Raw genomic sequence first — 17,148 nt, forward strand, 5'->3', positions numbered from 1 at the left:
GGAGAGATGACCCCCCTCCCGGGATGCCTTCCACCCCCCCCCCCAGGTGACATTTTCAGAGCAGGAAGCCCCGTTACTCAGGAATGTCCATTCCTTCTGTCGATCCGTGTTCCCTGGACCCTTGATCCCGCAGGACATGACAACGTGCTGGATGGGCAAGGTCCAGCAGGTGGGAGAATTCCTGAGATACCGCCTGGTTTCTCGGGCCCCTGGTGCTTACGCGCTCCTATGGCCCCAGCCAGTGGCTGCACCCACCCTGAGGACAGCATCTGGCCCACTCCTCTCTCCTTCTCTACAACCCGCCGTGGCTCACAGGGTTCAGATGGCGACTCATCCACTCATGCGGGCATGCACTCACACGTGCATTCATTCATTCCATTCGTCCACTCCTGCATTCACACATTCGTTAATTCACTCGCTCATGCATGCATTCATTCATAAATGTATTCCCTCGTTTATCTACTCCATTCATTCACTCATAATTCTCTCCCTCCCTGACGCACGTATTCAGCAGCCGAGGTGCCCATCACTCCATCACTCACTCATTGATTTTCAGTTACTCTCTCCTGCGTACACGCACCGTGGACGCTTGCATGCCCCTTTCCTTCGCTCACTGAGCGTTCGTTCAGTAAGATCACGTTTCCAGCGTGGCCTCTGCCCGGGCAGCGCGCCGGCCTTGGGCCCGGCCCGGGAGGCCACTGCAAACGTTTACTTTGGGGCTGGCCGGTTAAAGGTGAGATGTCCGAGCGGAGACGCCTCAGACTCCTGGATTGGGCGGGGAGGGGTCGGGGGGCCGGGGCGGGGCGAGGATGCCCGGCGGCCGCTGCCCCCTCCCGGCTCTCCTTCCGGGGCGCCAGGGGCCGGGCACGAGGCGGCGCCGGCCTGGCGCGGGGCTGCGGCGGTCGCGTGGACCAGCGCCCGGGGCGGCAGAGCGGGGGCGGGGGCGGGCTTCCGGAGCGCAGCCCAGCAGGCCGGGCCGAGGCGCTGGGGCGCCGGGGACGCGCGGTGGGCGCAGGGCAGGGGCGCCGGCCCGGGCAGAGGCTGCCGGAGCGCCGCAGGTGCCGGGGCGCAGGGGCCGGGCGGCGCGGAGGCGGCCTGGGCGCGGCGGGGACTTGGCGCTGCAGCTGCCCGAGCGCGGGGGAGGAGCGGGGCGGGGCGCAGGGGTGCGGAAGGCCGGGGGGCGGGGGAGGCGCCGGCGCCAGGCGGAAGCTTCGGGGGCGCAGTGGAGGTGCTGGGCCTGGGGAGGGGCGCGGAGGCGGCCTGGGCGCTCGGGGGGCCTGGGGGCGCGCGAGCTGCCCGAGCGCTGAGGAAGGGCGCGGGTGGGGGCGCAGTGGTGGTCGCGCGGCGAAGAGTATTCTGCGGGGCGAGGGGCGCCGGGCCAGCCTGGGACACAGGCTGCCCGGGGCGCGGCGAGGTCGCTGGGGACACCCGGGCGGGCAGGGGCCGGGGGACGACGGGGTGTGGGCAGAGGCAGCCCTGGAGCGCAGAGGGAATATGGGGAGACCGGGGTGGGGAGGGGCTGACCCGGGGGAGGGGCTGTAGGGCGGTGCTGCAGCCCCGGGGGTCTGTCTGGAATGCCGAGCTGTCTCCGCAGGCCCGGAGCTCCGCGCGGGTCGCCTGGAGACGACGCCTCCGCCAGGCCCGGCTCGAGGCCGCCCCCGCGCCCAGGCGCACTTGGCCGCCCGGTGCCCACGGCGCGCTGGGCCTCAGACCATGCCGGGTGAGTCGGGAAGACCCCTCGTGCTCAGCCTCCCTGCTCTCCTGGCGCGGCTCAGATTGGCCCGCGCTGGGGGCACCCCCCGCTTTGCGCGCGCAAGGTCGCCCCCAATCCCTCAGCTCCCACGGTGCGCCTTCCCAGTGTCCCCCGGGGCTGGAGAGCTTGGTGTCCCTGGGGCAGGTGGAGATGGGGGTCTCAGCAGCTGGGAGGTGGGCGAGGTTTAGTATGGTCAGGGGGCGCTGAGATTTGGTAATTTTCCTTCTGTATAAAAGTAGCCCTTGGAGATTAAATGGGCTGGTTTGTTGGCCAGCGTGGAAACGCGTGGGCGTCTCACGGACGCGGAGACCCGTGGGAGTTCGTGCCCCTATGGCTCTGGGAAGACAGAGCCTGTGGTTCCCCTCCCCCAGCCTCGCCCCTCGAGGTCAGACTGGAGGCAGAACTGGTTATTCCGGTAAAGATCCAGGGTTAATCCCGCAGCGGGGCAGCAGGCCGACCGTGGCCAGATGCTGGGACTTCGGCGAGCCCTGGCCCCCCAGGGCTGCAATTTGGTCCTGTCTGCCTTCTCTTGGGTCTGGAGTGGACATCCGATTTGGACAGTAGACTTCCAAAGCGTAGAAACGTGATGATGGAGCAGTTCCCTGGGGATCCAGTGGTTGGGACTCCGTGCTTCCAATGCAGGGGTCACGGGTTCCATACCTGGTGGGAGAACTAAGATCCCACATGCTGCGACATGGCCAAAAAAACAAAAAAAGCTCCCAAGAAATGTGGTGATGAAACATAACCTCCACCCATGGGAAAGATGCCCGTCCTGTTTTTATCATGAAGACGTCCCGTGCTTGCACCAGTCCGGGCCTGAACGTGCATGAGCGCATTTTTCAGAAAAAAAAAAAAAATCTGGTTACTTTTTATTCAGAGGAGCGATTTGGTAATTCAGGGAGCGGTTTCCATGCTTCTGTACCTCCTCTGTGCCTTAGAGAGGAGAATTGTTGGGGCAGAGAAGGCAGATATCCTGCCGTGTGCTGCGGTGTGCTGTCAGATTCTTCGCAGAGAAGCAGAAAAGTCTGTGTGTTCCAGGCGGCGGTTTGGAGCTCTGCAGAGTGAAAAACACATTTTCTGCCAACCCGCTGGGGTCAATATAATGGTAGCATTCAGGAGGGTCGTTCGGACACATCGGCCACGGAATGTGCTAGAAAGAGCCCAGCTGGGTGTCCAGCACTTTGCAGGGAACAAAAAACACCATTGAGTATAAGAGGAGGGGCAGAGGAGGAAGTCGGGATGTTATTTCGGGGCAGGGTCCGGGGGTGGGTTGTAAGGGGGGTGGGGTAGAGGAAGGCGAGGAAGAGAAGTAAACATTTCTCCCAGACCTGTTATAAAGCTGTCAGCCACCGCCGTCTTCAGGATGAACTCGGTTTTGCGGCATTTTTTTTCCCCCCAACCTGGGGCTGGAGGACAGCCACCCGTTCTATTTCTGTTTTCCCACCCTGCACGCATGCCAGAAGTCCCCTCCCCAGCGCCCTGCCTGGTGGAAACAAATGCAGGAGGCTTGGATAATTGTGGCGTGTTTTTTTGATGCCACGCCCAAACCTGACAGATGGGAGTTTCTTAGAGGTAAGGTGGTGTTGGAATCTGCAGACTTGTCCGTGAAGTTTTCAGCCTTTGTGACATTGACGTCCACTGGTCTGCCTTTGCACTTGAGACGGAGATCTTATCCAGCCATGATTTTGCACCATCATGCCCCGGCCCCTGGGGGCTGGCCTTTGGAGTCATGTGTCTTTGACCTAGAACGTGACATTGAGTCTTGGGGTCGCTGGAGAAAGGGGGTCTTCTCTCCACTGGGGCTGTCTTGTCATCCTGTTAGCAGAAGGCATAATCCCTCCCCCTAGCAAAGGGAGAGTCCAGTAGTTCCGTAAAACCTACTCTGCAGACCCAGCCCTGTCTGTCTCCTCCCCGAGAATCGGAAGCTCTGGACAGTTGCCCGTCACTGCTGCTTGGTCCCACTGTAGCCCACCTGCCCCATGCCTCAGCCATCTGGGTCCCCAGAGACCTTCCAGATGATGTGGCTCTGTCTACAGGTAGAGATAGGTGATAGATATAGAGAAATAGAAGGGTGATAGGTGAATGATAAACAGTTGGATAGACAGACGTTAGATAATGATAGATGGGTAAAAAAATGGCTGGATGGGTGGATAGCTAGACCCATATCTTTTGGGCTGCAGACTTGAGTTCTGAGGTCTGCTGTCGTTGATACTCAGCCTGCAGTGGAAATGCCAGGAATTCTCATTCCCTCTTAATACAGGATAATGTGTAGACAGGAGCTGTTGGAACAGGCATGCTTGGGCGTTTACCCCAAAGGAATGTCAAGGGTACGATGCCAGCTGCAGGAAAACCGGCTCCAGAAGCTTGGGTCCTGGTGTTCTGTTTGGCATGACGGTATCTTTGGGCCGTGCTCTGGGCAGGGCACGGTGGCTGGAGGGGAAGACCGTCTGGTCTTTGAGAACTGAGCTCTGTGTGTTCCAGCCGTGGGCTGTGAATTTTAATTTCTGTCGACAGCAGGGGAGCCAAGGCCTGGATTTCTGGATCCCTTTGTTTTTATCCTGGCAACCAGCTCCTGGGGGTCCCAGAGTCACACTGCTTCAAAGTCCCCGTTAAAGTCAATGTCACGAGTTCCCACTTAGATTCAAAACTGCCATAAATCGGATTGGCCGTCTGAGTTTCTGCCTCTGCTGCGGAGACATTAGGAAACTGAGGGCCTTTTGGTTAATGAGACAATATATTTTCCCTTCTCCCATCTCCTCGGCCTCATATATCCTCGAGTTGAAGTCTTTCCAACAAGTGGGTTGTGTGGAATTTAATGAATGGCTTTGGCCATTCCTTCTGAGAGCCCAGTTCTTCTGAGCTGGGTGGGAGTCCTCACGGTGACTCAGAAAATCCAAAGCTCTGTTTCCACCTGTTGCTTTGTGTTCGCCCAAGACCCACCTGTTCTGGGTGAGTTTCTGAGACTTGAGTGCAGAATCACATAAGGGGTCTGAGCTGTGCCCATTTGCCGTGTGGCAGCACCAGGAAGGTTTTTTAAATTGAAGTCTGGACGATTTACAACGTTGTGTCGATTTCAGGTGTACAGCAAAGTGATTCAGTTATACGTGTCTATCTATATTATTTCGACTCGTTTCCCTGATAGGTTATTACAAGATAATGAATATGGTTCCCTGTGCCATACAGGTAGGACCTCATGTTTATTTTATATCCAGTAGTTTGTATCTGTTAATCTGAACCAGGGAATTTTAATGATGCTCCTCTTGGCTTTGTCTCACTCGTGTTTAGGGTTTCCTCTTTTCCTGTGTGTGTTTTTTTTTTCTTTTTCTTGTTTTGAAGAAGAATTGTTTTGCTTTATTTTGAAACAAAAGGATGCATGTGAAATGTCTTTGATGCGTATCTTCGAACAGCGAACAGTTACTGAGTTAGAGTTGTGAAGCTTGAGAGAATCGGAGGTGACCCTCAGTCCCGCCGTCCCATGCGACCCGTCGAAAACATAACCCTGTTGTTTTTGTCTGCGTCTACAGTGTCTGACCAAGCGTTTGTCACGCTGGCTACCAATGACGTCTACTGCCAGGGGGCCCTGGTGCTGGGGCAATCATTGCGGGACCAGAGGGCCACCAGGAGGCTGGTGGTGCTGGTCACCCCTCAGGTGTCCAACCTGCTCAGGTAAGACTCAGACACACACCTGGTCCTTCCTCCTGAAGGCGCAGGTCCCAGCCATGGTTCGTGGGCCCGGACCACCGGCTGTCCTGGGGGGCCTCAGACACTTGCACATTGCCCTCCGGTCGTTGTTAAAGGAGGAGGCTCTGCCAGGGGTGTGGCCAACTTCAGAATCCTTGTAGACAACACGCTGTGTGGGTACCGTGTCTTGTCTCGACTACGGAAATTCAGATGCCAGTTATTTTGGGGGGGGAGAGGGCAACTTTGAGAAGCAACTGTCCTAAGCTAAGTTAAAGATTTTTTTTTTTTACGTTTTTATTGAAATATAGTTGAATTACAATGTTGTATTATTTTCAGGTGTGCAGGAAGGTGATTCAGTTATATGTACAAACATATATATTCTTTTTCACATTGTTTTCCCTTAGAGGTTATTACAGGATATTGAGTAGAGTTCCCTGTGCTCTACAGTAGGTCCTTGTTGGTTATCTATTTTATATATAGTAGTGTGTATCTCTTAATCCCCAATTCCCAATTTATCCCTCCCCCCTTTCTTCTTTGGTAACCATAAGTTTGTTTTCCATGTCTGTGAGTCTGTTTCTGTTTTGTAAATAAGTTCATTTGTATCATATTTTAGATTCCACGTATAAGTGCTATCGTATGTTATAAGTCTTTCTCTGACGTACTTCACTTAGTGTGACCATCTCTAGGTCCATCCATGTTGCTGCAAACGGCATCCTTTCATCCTTTGTTATGGCTGAGTAATATTCCATTGTATACATGTACCACATCTTCTTTATCCATTCATCTGTCGACGGACATTTAGGTAACTTCCATGTCTTGACTGCTGTGAGCAGTGCTGCTGTGAACATTGCGGGGGGTGCCTGTTTCTTTTTGAATTAGAGTTTTTTCCGGATATATGCCCAGGAGTGGGATTGCTGGATCATAAGGTAGCTCTGTTTTTAGTTTTGTAAGGAACCTCCACACTGGTTTCCACAGTGGCTGGATGCGACTTAAATTTTAAACTTACATACTACATAGAACACTTTGCTGATAAAATTGAAAGTAGGAAATACTTGATCCTTCTAGGGAAATTCAGACGGTCCACATGACACCAGAAGAAGTGAAGCCCTTCTGCTGACCAGTAACAGTGGGAGAAATGGAGGATGTTATCAAAGGCTTATCTGGGGGAAGGACCTGGGCCTGGGCAATTGTAAGGGATGTTCTGTAAAACTGGGCACAATCAATTAATTTCCATGCAAAAAGAACTATCTGAGAGCCTAGGGGGAAAAAAATCAATGTGTTCCTTTATTTTAAGACACTGTGCTAACCTTGATACGGAAACTTGATTTACAGATTTGATTGTGTTTCCATATAGATGAGAAAAGCCCCCCAGTACAGATTATCAACAAGGCAACTCTAGGCCTGCAGTAAAGAAATACATGATGCTGGATAAACAACAGGGTCCTACTGTATAGAACAGGGAACTATATTCAGTATCCTGTGATGAACCGTCATGGAAAAGAATATGAAAAAGAATGTATACGTATGTATAACTGTGTCACTGCTGTACAGCAGAAACTAACACAACATTGTAAATCAACTGTACTTCGATAAAATAAAGAAGACAAAAAGAGAAAGAAATGATGCTTGCTGTAAGAAAGCAAGGATAGTTCATTGTATAAAAATCTATCATTGGGCTTCCCTGGTGGCGCAGTGGTTGAGAGTCCGCCTGCCGATGCAGGGGACACGGGTTCGTGCGCCGGTCCGGGAGGATCCCACATGCCGCGGAGCGGCTGGGCCTGTGAGCCATGGCTGCTGAGCCTGCGCGTCCGGAACCTGTGCTCCGCAACGGGAGAGGCCACAGCAGTGAGAGGCCCGTGTACTGCAAAAAAAAAAAAAAGAAAAAAAATCTATCATTGTAATTCATCACATTGCTGTATCAGAGAAAGGCAATGATGTGATCCTTTTATATAAAAGTTGAACACATACCCACATGATTTCCAGGTAGATTTTGAAGATAAAGGTAAAATGTAAAGTGTAGGAAAATCTTAGAAGTCGAGATCTTGGCATGATTGACATCTGGGGCTGGATGACCCTCGGATGGGGGGCGTCCTGTGCCCTGTGGGGTGTGTAACAGCATCCCTGGTCTCCACCCACCAGGTGCCAGGAGCACCGCCCCCCGCGCCAACCCTCCTCGCCTTTGTGACAACGAAAAACGTCTCCAGATACTGACATAGATGATGGCTTCACGTGTCTGCCATTTTTAAGTACACAAAACAAAGGGTACCAGAACTGCTGCATGTCAGATGTAGTTGTGTAAACGTAAAAGGTAAAACAAGCCAATTAGGGAGCCCATTTACAAAATTTATAACGAGGAGAGGGTGTTGTCCATAGAATAAGGAAAGAACTCTTCCAAATGATAAGCAGAGATGGATGGATGGATACAACCAGGGTAGACGGCATGACCAAGGGATACGTACTCTGTCTTCACGGACATTGAAGTCATGTCACATCAAACAGCTCAGTGATACTTAGGACGCGTCAGGCTGGCAAATGTGTTTTTAAACGTCGGTGTTTTGGGAGGGGGGGCGTGCACAGACCTTAGTCATTGACATTAAGTGTTGTCATTAGTCTTTAACCAAATTGGCCGTCACCCATTCTCCCAATAGTGTTTCAGATGAATGGATGCTCGAGGTGTATTTCTTCTTGTCTAAGATGATTCCTGCAGGCCCCAAAGAGAAAGAAAAGAGAAGAAAATACATTTGTGTGCAGTGGACGTTTCCCTGTGCCTGGGCCGCTGGGTCTTCAGAGTCAGACCAAGGGCTGCAGTGGACCCAGCGTTGGGAACGGTGACCCTGGGGGTAGCCACGCATCCTTGGGGGGACCTCTTTGTGGTCCCATCATCATCTCCTGAATCATGGTGTGCGTGGAACAGTTACATAGAACTGATAAAGCCAAAAAAAACCCAGACATGTCTGTTCTCTGCTAGATTCCTATCTCCTCAGCTGTCCAAAGCTGTCAGCACGTTTTTTCAGTCTTTCAGTCTACTCATGATGAACTGTAAAAGATTCAGAGACAGTGTCACAGAAAGACTGGGAAAGGCTCACTGAGGCAGACCTAGTTGCACTGTTGTAGAACCAGTTATGTATTTTGCGGTCGTTGGTAGGGTTGAGGGACGGTGCTCTGTGATGCAGTCAGGGCAGTAGGACATAAACAGTGACCTGTGACTCCAAATGACCAGGGGGCGGTGTTCAAGAGACTGCCATCCCTCCAGGCGGTGTGGTGCATCCATGGCTGGGGGAGTCTTTCTGCAGGGAAGGGGGCCCAGTAGCATGTGCTTGTAGGTTCACACAAATTGCATTCTTGAAACTTAATTCTCCCTCCAGGAATTTAAGTTAAGGAGGCATGGAGAGCTGAACAAAAGCCTATAAGGACATAGGTGCTACTTGTAGTAACGCAGAATGACATTTCTTGGCCCTCTACCTCCCTCTTTATACAATCTTGAGGATGCCATAAATCACTGGGTAAAAAGCAGGAGGAAATTGGTGACGACGTGGTATTTTCTTAGAGAGTTACTTTGAATACTGTGCAACGTGAAAGCACGAATGTAGAGTAGAAGTGGAAAAGCTACTAAGGAATAGAAAAGATAGGCTCAGAAGCTCCAGCATCTGTCTAAGACTGGGAGTTTCAGAAAGGACAGGAGTGGAGAGAAGGGATTCAAGGAAACGTTTCAGCTCTGAGGAAGGATTTTAGATTGTGGGTGTTCCCTGAGCACTGAGCAGAATGAATGAAGGAAACCCAAGTGTTGATGATACAGAAGGTCCCATTTCGGAGCACGAAGAAAGAAGAAAAAGTACTAAAGGCATTTCAGGTCTCAGCCTGGTTGAGACAGCTGATGCCTCAAAGCTCTTAGACTACCTAATTTTGAAATGAAATGTCTGTATTCAGCTAAATGCAATTTGAAAGCAAAATCAAGATGTTTCAAACATGCAGAAGCTCAGCCGTTTTACCCCTCAACGACCTTTGAGAAAAAATTACTTGAGGATATACTCAAGCACGATGAAATGTGAATCCAAGAAAGAAGAAATAGAATGTAAGAAGCAGTGCAAAACAAATAAACCAGTAATATTGAGAGTTAATTGGGAATGTATTGGTGAATAATTACGAAAACCTGGAATTAACAGTCCCCATGGGAGGTGGTTGGGGGATAAAAGAGGAGGGAGACAGGTGAACATACGCTAATATTCCTGTCTTGTCTGGGGCGAAGTGATAGATGATAACTGTTGTTACATTTGATAGGAAATAGTAAGGTTAAATAGATGCGTTGAGGGTTTAAGGGTGGCAACCACCAGAGGACTAGAAAGGGTATAAACAAAAAACACAAGGGAGAGAAAAAAATCGAAACCAAGCAATGAAAAGTAGGAAAGAATTACAAAGAAGAAAGTACCTTCTTCAGTGCGTGATATTGTGGAGTGTGTGATGTCTTGGTACTGGTGACATTAACCTTGGTCTCCTTTGGGGTATCTCTACTGTAAAATCATTATTTTTGTCTTTGTAATTGATAAATATCTTGGGAGAGGTACTTTTAGACTATGAAAACATGCTGTTTCTCCTCAAAACCTTTACTCGTTGCTTTTAGGGTTCATCCGTGAATTTTGTCTGCAACACGTACCACTGTGATGTTCATCTAATGGTGATTTTTCTCTTTCCATCATTCCTTCTACATTTATTACTTGGAATTCTTCTGGGAGGAAGAGCTACCCCTTTTACCCCATTTACTTATGTATTCACTTGTGATATCAGTGTGGATCCGTGAATATTCATGTTATACTTTAGGTTTTGTTGTTGTTGTTTTTGCGGTACACGGGCCTCTCACTGCTGTGGCCTCTCCCGTTGCGGAGCACAGGCTCCGGACGCGCAGGCTCAGCGGCCATGGCTCACGGGCCCAGCCGCTCCGCAGCATGTGGGATCCTCCCGGACCGGGGCACGAACCCGTGTCCCCTTCATCGGCAGGCGGACTCTCAACCACTGCGCCACCAGGGAAGCCCTAGGTTTGTTTTTGTTTTCTTGCCCAAATTGCGTCAGCTTTGGCTACTGGGCCCTCCTCCTGATTGACTTACTGTATCCTTTTGACATGCCCCTATCCTTTTTCTAGCACCTTCTTAATTTTCTGTCATCGCAAAGATATTCCAGGCAATGATGAAGTAGAATTTAAGCAAAAAAATTTTTAATGGAACAGAGGCACATTTCATTTTGATGAAATGTACATTCTTTCAAAATTTGAGTCTCAAACTTGTATGCAACGAGCGATGCAGGTTTTGAATATGTAAAGTAAAAACTGATGGAGAGCTTCTGTTGGTTTCTACCTACTCAGCCTTCCCTTCTCACTGCCCGTGCACTTTGGAAAGAGAAAGTACCTTCCTAAGAGATGACCCGAATCAGTCTGTGTTAAGACTGTTTAATATGTCTTGCTTTTCACGTTTGCCTAAGTTTTAAGCATGAATGGAACGTGGGCAAAGCCACGAGACCCACATGGGGAAAATAAAGCCTGGTATGAAGACTGCAGCAGCAAGGGACAGCATGTCTCGTGTTAGAAGGTGGGCTGTTCTCCTGGGATTTGGCATGTCTTTTCCAGGGTGATCCTCTCGAGGGTGTTTGATGAGGTCATCGAGGTGAACCTGATAGACAGTGTAGACTACATCCACCTGGCCTTTCTGAAGAGACCTGAGCTCGGAGTCACCCTCACCAAGCTTCACTGTTGGACACTCATCCATTATAGCAAGTGCGTCTTCCTGGATGCAGATACCCTGGTGAGTACAAGGGAGGGCAAGGCCCAGACCCTCCACCTGTTGAGGAACCCCCGACAAAGACCATGCTGCTCCCTCCTTAAGCAAGCTGCTAGCTCCTGCCGGTGGATCCCCACCAGGTAACGTCCATCACTATCACCAACATCGTTTAGTCGATCAACATCAGATAGAACACACCTACTGCAGTGGACCCTGCTGCGTACACTGGGATGCTTGAAGGCATGTTCCTTCCTGAGGAGGGGTTTGTAATCACATTATTTTATCTACACAAGGTAAAATATTAGAGAAGTATTCTTTCTTGATTGTAAATTAGAGAGTCCTGAAGGGACTGGTACACCTGGCTTCTGAAGCTGTGGTATCCCCCATTGTCATTTGGGGTAGTTGCCTTTGGTGTAGGAGCCCAGGATGGGCACGTTCGTGAACAGCCATTGGAGAGTCGAAATGTAAAATGAGGTTGGAGTGTCGGAGATACATGCGAGCTTGTCTTGGTTGTGCAAAAGCAGCTCTGTAGGAAAACGGGGGTGGAGAGGAAAATAAGAAGTGCGTAATCAGAGTAATTTCTTTCCCAAACAGCACAGTTCAGAAAGCCGGTAGGTGTTGGAGAGAACTGCTCTTGGTGGTCAAGCTCTCGAAGACAGTGGATTATATGATATTGACTTGCAGACCTCTCTGTTTATGGATTTCCGGTCTTGTAGGTCACATTTGCTAGAGGAAAGAGAATATATACAATTAAGAGCATTCCATGGAGGATCTTAAGAACCTTGAGGTGATAATTGCATTTCAGTGACGGTGTTACTTCAAACCCTTGAAATAAACCAGGGAGCAATCTTACACACACACTCTTCTCTTTTGAATATAAGTCTAAAAGAAGAGAGTCAGGGGCTCCCCTGGTGGCTCAGTGGATGGGAGTCCGCCTGCCGATGCAGGGGATGCGGCTTCGTGCCCTGGTCTGGGAAGATCCCACGTGCCGCGGAGCGGCTGGGCCCGTGAGCCATGGCTGCTGGGCCTGTGTGTACGGAGCCTGTGCTCCACAACGGGAGAGGCCGCAACAGTGAGAGGCCCGCGTACTGCAAAAAAATTAAAAAAATAAGAGAGTCAGTCAAAAAATTGGGTATAAGTTTCCCATCACTGAACGTTGTCTGGCCCATTGTGAAGTTCCTGTTGCATTTCTCACTAGTGCCCCCGAGGTTAAGAGAAGCGTCGCTGTTACTGAGTCCAAGCTTGTACTGCTCACCACACGAGACAGGCCAGTAAATTGAGAGACGAGGTGTTGGAGCAAGGAATAATGACTTTATTCGGAAAGCCAGCAGACCGGGAAGATGGTGGACTCGTGTCCCAAAGACCCATCTTCCCTGAGTTAGAATTCAAGCTGCTTTTATACTAAAAGGGGAGGGGCTGAAGTCCTGCTACTGGTCAGAATTTCTTCCTTCTTGCAGCCATTCACAGGTGGGCCTGATGAGGTTTTCCTGTGAGCGCAACAGAGGTATTTTAGCTTAGCACTCATTGCACCGGAGGCAGGGTTCCCGGAGCTGGGCCATTATGTATTGTTTAAGCTTATGGGCAACATCCCTTTGGTGATTAACTTGCAGCAAAAGCAGTAGAATACAAAGGTTAAACTAAGAGAAACAGGTCTAATATGGAGTCAGATTGGTTCTTCCCTGTGAGATCGTACGGATCCCCCACGCTCTGTTGCTCCAGGTGCTGTCCAATATCGATGAGCTGTTCAGTAGGAGAGAGCTTTCTGCGGCCCCAGATCCCGGATGGCCGGATTGCTTCAATAGCGGGGTGTTTGTCTTCCAACCTTCCCTGGAGACGCATGGCCTCTTGCTGCGGCATGCCACGGACCACGGCAGCTTTGACGGTAGGTGAAGGGCAGCTGGACATTTGTGGGAGAGAATGGGGCCTGAACACATCCCTCTGCCCCACCGACAGCTATAGTCCCCACCACCCCGTATCTGTGAGCGGCAAGTTAAAGTTGGGGATTGAAGAACAAGTGCAGGAAGAGATGAAGACATAAGTAAGTAAGTACACAGTAGAGAGGACCATTGACAATATCTTCGATGGGTAGAAGGGAGAACTTCTCAGTCCTGTCACATAGGATGTGTGGACAACCTTTCTTTAAAGGGCCCAATAGGCGACTTCCCTGGCGGTCCAGTGGTGAGGACTCTGCACTTCCACTTCAGGGGGCACGGGTTCCATCCCTGGTTGGGGAACTACGATCCCGCAGACCTCGCGGCGCAGCCAAAATAAAATAAAAAAGGACCAGGTGATACGTGGGGCGTATCATCGCTGTGACAGATATTTATCCCCGTAGTTGTAGGGTGAAATCGGCCATTGACAGGACTTAAATGAGCGTGGATGTGTTCCAATAAAACTTTATTTACAAAAATGGGTGCAAGCCTTCGTTGGCCAACCCCGATATAGAATAAAGGAGAGAATGAACTGGAACCAGACACTTGCCTGAACAGGCGTTAGTACATGGGAAAAATACTAGAATTTTTGTAACGGGAAAGAAAATGGTAGACTATTGAAAAATTGGAATGTAGATTGGTGCAGCCACTGTGGAAAACAGGATGGAGGTGCCTCAAAAAACTAAAACGAGAACTTCCGTATGATCTAGCAATTCCACTTCTGGGCATATATCCAAAAAAACCCAGAAATGCTAATTTGTAAAGACACGTGCACCCCGGTGTTCATAGCAACACTATTTACAGTAGTCAAGCTATTGAAGCAACATCAGTGTCCACAGATGAGTAGATAAAAGAGATGTGGCATATACACAATGGAATATTACTCAGCCATGAAAAAGAATGAAATATTGCCATTTGCAGCCACATGGATGGACTTGGAGGGCATGATGCTAAATGAAACAAGTCAGACAGAGAAAGACAAATGCTGTATGCTGTATGGTATCACTTATATGTGGATCTAAAAAATACAACAAACTAGTGAATATAACAGAAAAGAAGCAGACTCGTAAATACAGAGAAAAAATGAGTGTTTATCAGTGGTGATGGGGGGCAGAATAGGGATAGGGGATTAAGAGGTACAAACTATTAGGTATAAAATAAGCTACAGGGACATATTGTACAACACTGGGGACAGAGCCAAGATTTTATAATGACTATAAATGGAGTATAATGTCTAAAAGATTGTGAATCACTATTATACACCTGTGACTTACATACTATTGTACAGCAGCTATACCTCAATAAAGACATAATAATAAACATTGATAGAAAAAAGAAAAGAAAAATTCCTTCTAGGTAAGGACGAGGTAACAAAGTTGGCAAAATTGATGGGAACAGCGATTGTCAATACCAGATAGAATTCCCTGGGGAGGGGTGGAGAATTTTGGAGACAGTGTGCGATTTTATTATTAATTGTTTGCACCATCGGTGGAGAATTCTGGAGAGACTATGCACTTTTTATTTTTATTTCATTTTATTTTCTTTGTTTGGCGGCTTTGGGTCTTAGTTGTGGCACGCAGGATCTTTGGTTGAGCTGTGGGCTCTTCTTTGTGGCATGCGGGCTTCTCTCTAGTTGTGGCGTTTGTGTTTTTTTTTTCCTGTCTCTAATTGTGGTGTGCGGGGTCCAGAGCACATGAGCTCTGTAGTCTGCAGCACATGGGCTCTCTCGTTGAGGTGTGCGAGCTCAGTAGTTGTAGCGCGTGGGCTTAGTTGCCCCATGGCATGTGGGATCTTGGTTCCCGGACAGGGATCATACCTGCATCCCCTGCATTGGAAGGCAGATTCTTTACCGCTGGACCACCCGGGAAGTCCCGAGACTCTGCACTTTTTAAATGAATGGTGTGGGTTATCCGTCACTTTTGAGACAACGACCATGTTTTAGTGGGTTGAGAGAGGAAATGTAATTTGTGCGCTGGGATACCAGTGTCTTTCCATGATGTCTTCAGACATGTCTTGCATTCTCTTGGTGCACTGTACCATTCTTTATTAACTTCTTTGTCTGTTTGTTAACTCTCTAGGGGCAGACCAAGGCTTGTTGAACAGTTTCTTCAGCAACTGGTCCACAGCAGACATCCAGAAACACTTGCCATTCATTTATAACTTGAGTAGCAACACGGCCTACACCTACAGCCCTGCTTTCAAACAGTGAGTTTCGTGCCAAGCCCAACTCTTCTATACCTGGTCAACCATCCTCTCTCAGAATCTAATATCACCTTTTGGCATTTTGAAGGAAAAAAAAAAAAAACCAGATCATCCTTCTGCTCGCTTATTTATTGCTTTACATGATAGGTCATCAAGGCAGCTAGGCTTAAGGAGAGTGGTTCCCAAAGTGTTGCCCAGGGAACCCCCAGGGGTTCCCCGCCCCTCTCTCAAGGGTCTTTGAAGTCAAAGCGACTTTTAAAAAATTAATTTTAACATGTCATTTTCATCTTTTCACTCTTGTTTTCTCATAATTGGACAGTGGGGTTTTACAGAAACGCCATGACATGATGTGATAAAAAAGCATTGTACTGAACGCAGGTGCAGATATGAGAAACCAACCGTCTCCTCGTAAAATAGGCAGTGTCACTCGTTTTACATTTTTAAAATTATAGTTATATAGAGAGTTATATTTTATGAAAAGATACGAAAGATGTGGCATTTTACGCATTTAAAAAATACATATAGTTATAGTTTATGAAGAGACATGAAAGATGTCACTTTGTACACATTTAAAAGATATATAGTAATGTATAGTTATAGTTACACTTTATGAAAAAATATAAAAGTTAACATATCATGGGCCCACGGTTTTTTAATGAGTTGGTACACGGGTTTTCTAATTTCTCAGTTTTAACCTCTGTTGCGGTGAATATGGACAGATGGAATCCACGTGAACAAACATTTTTGTTCCTCTGTGATTTGTAAGCATGTCAAGAGGTCCTAGAACCAAATGTGTGAGATCCACTGCTCTGGGGGACATTGTTATAAGTGAAAATGGGAAATCTGAGAAGATTTTGAGCGTGCTTTTTTAATAGGGGCTGCACTGCCCCCAAGGAGGCAGACACTGGTTTGTGGGGTGTAAAGCCATCGTATCCTTTTTAATGTAAAAAGCACGGCTGTACCTACAGAACGTCGATATACAAGGCAAATACGATATTAAAATTTCATAGGAAAGCAATTAAGAAAAAATTGTTTAAAAAGTTTCGAGGTTGGTGAGAGTGGTGATAATGAACAAAAAAAAAAGGTCGAGAGGGTAAAGTTCACCATCTTGTACAAGAAGCCAGTTTTCTGGTCTGCAGCTTGCGTTATCTACTATAAAATCAACTTTTTAAAGTTTTTATCGTTTTCAGGATAAGATGATTTGGGCTACGGTACTGCCCATCTTTCTAAAAGACTCCTGATTTCTTCTTCCCGTTTTGGGGAACATCCCAAGTGAGTTACAATTATGTTTCTTGGTCTGTGGAAAATGAAAGGCTGCACACGCGGATTGATGAAGCAGTTATTTTTACCGCAAGTCTAGGCGGTCGTTAATGACAGGATCGTCCATAACTCGTTGAGATGCGTCTTTACGTCCCGCTGTCTGTGATGAGTCCTGTGGTTGTCACAGGCTCTCTGTGTGTGGTCACTTCCAAGAGGAAGTCCAGATGCTTTGTGTTTCCTCCTCAGATTCGGCTCGAGCGCGAAGGTGGTCCACTTTTTGGGGTCCACGAAGCCTTGGAACTACAAGTACAATCCCCAGACGGGCTCCGTCTTGGAGGAGGGCTCTGGGTCTGTCAGCCAGCATCAGACGTCCTTCCTTAACCTCTGGTGGGGGATTTACCACCGCAGCATTCTGCCTCTTTATGAAAATATCCTGCACGAGGACGAACAGACATCTCCAGGACACGCAGTAAGCACACAATACCCTTGACATCCAAGAGTTCAGACCGGGGATAAACTCTCCGTGATCCACACCTGTGGGTTTTCTTCAAATACA

At 48.7% G+C, this 17,148-nt stretch overlaps 1 protein-coding gene across 3 annotated transcripts in view; it reads left to right on the forward strand.

Annotated features, from left to right (window-relative positions):
• The first annotated feature begins 1,594 nt into the window (after positions 1–1,594).
• Positions 1,595–17,148, forward strand: part of GYG2 (glycogenin 2) — a 33,508-nt gene continuing 17,954 nt past the window's right edge. For all 3 annotated transcript variants that reach the window (XM_079910388.1, XM_079910389.1, XM_079910390.1), the window contains exons 1-6: positions 1,595–1,720; positions 5,278–5,419; positions 11,049–11,223; positions 12,919–13,081; positions 15,209–15,335; positions 16,839–17,061. In XM_079910388.1, the coding sequence (XP_079766514.1) occupies positions 1,714–1,720; positions 5,278–5,419; positions 11,049–11,223; positions 12,919–13,081; positions 15,209–15,335; positions 16,839–17,061 (837 nt within the window). In that variant the 5' untranslated portion in view covers positions 1,595–1,713. The remainder of the gene's footprint in view (positions 1,721–5,277; positions 5,420–11,048; positions 11,224–12,918; positions 13,082–15,208; positions 15,336–16,838; positions 17,062–17,148) is intronic.

Source organism: Stenella coeruleoalba (assembly GCF_951394435.1).
Source record: "Stenella coeruleoalba genome assembly, chromosome: X".
NCBI classification, from domain to species: domain Eukaryota; kingdom Metazoa; phylum Chordata; class Mammalia; order Artiodactyla; family Delphinidae; genus Stenella; species Stenella coeruleoalba.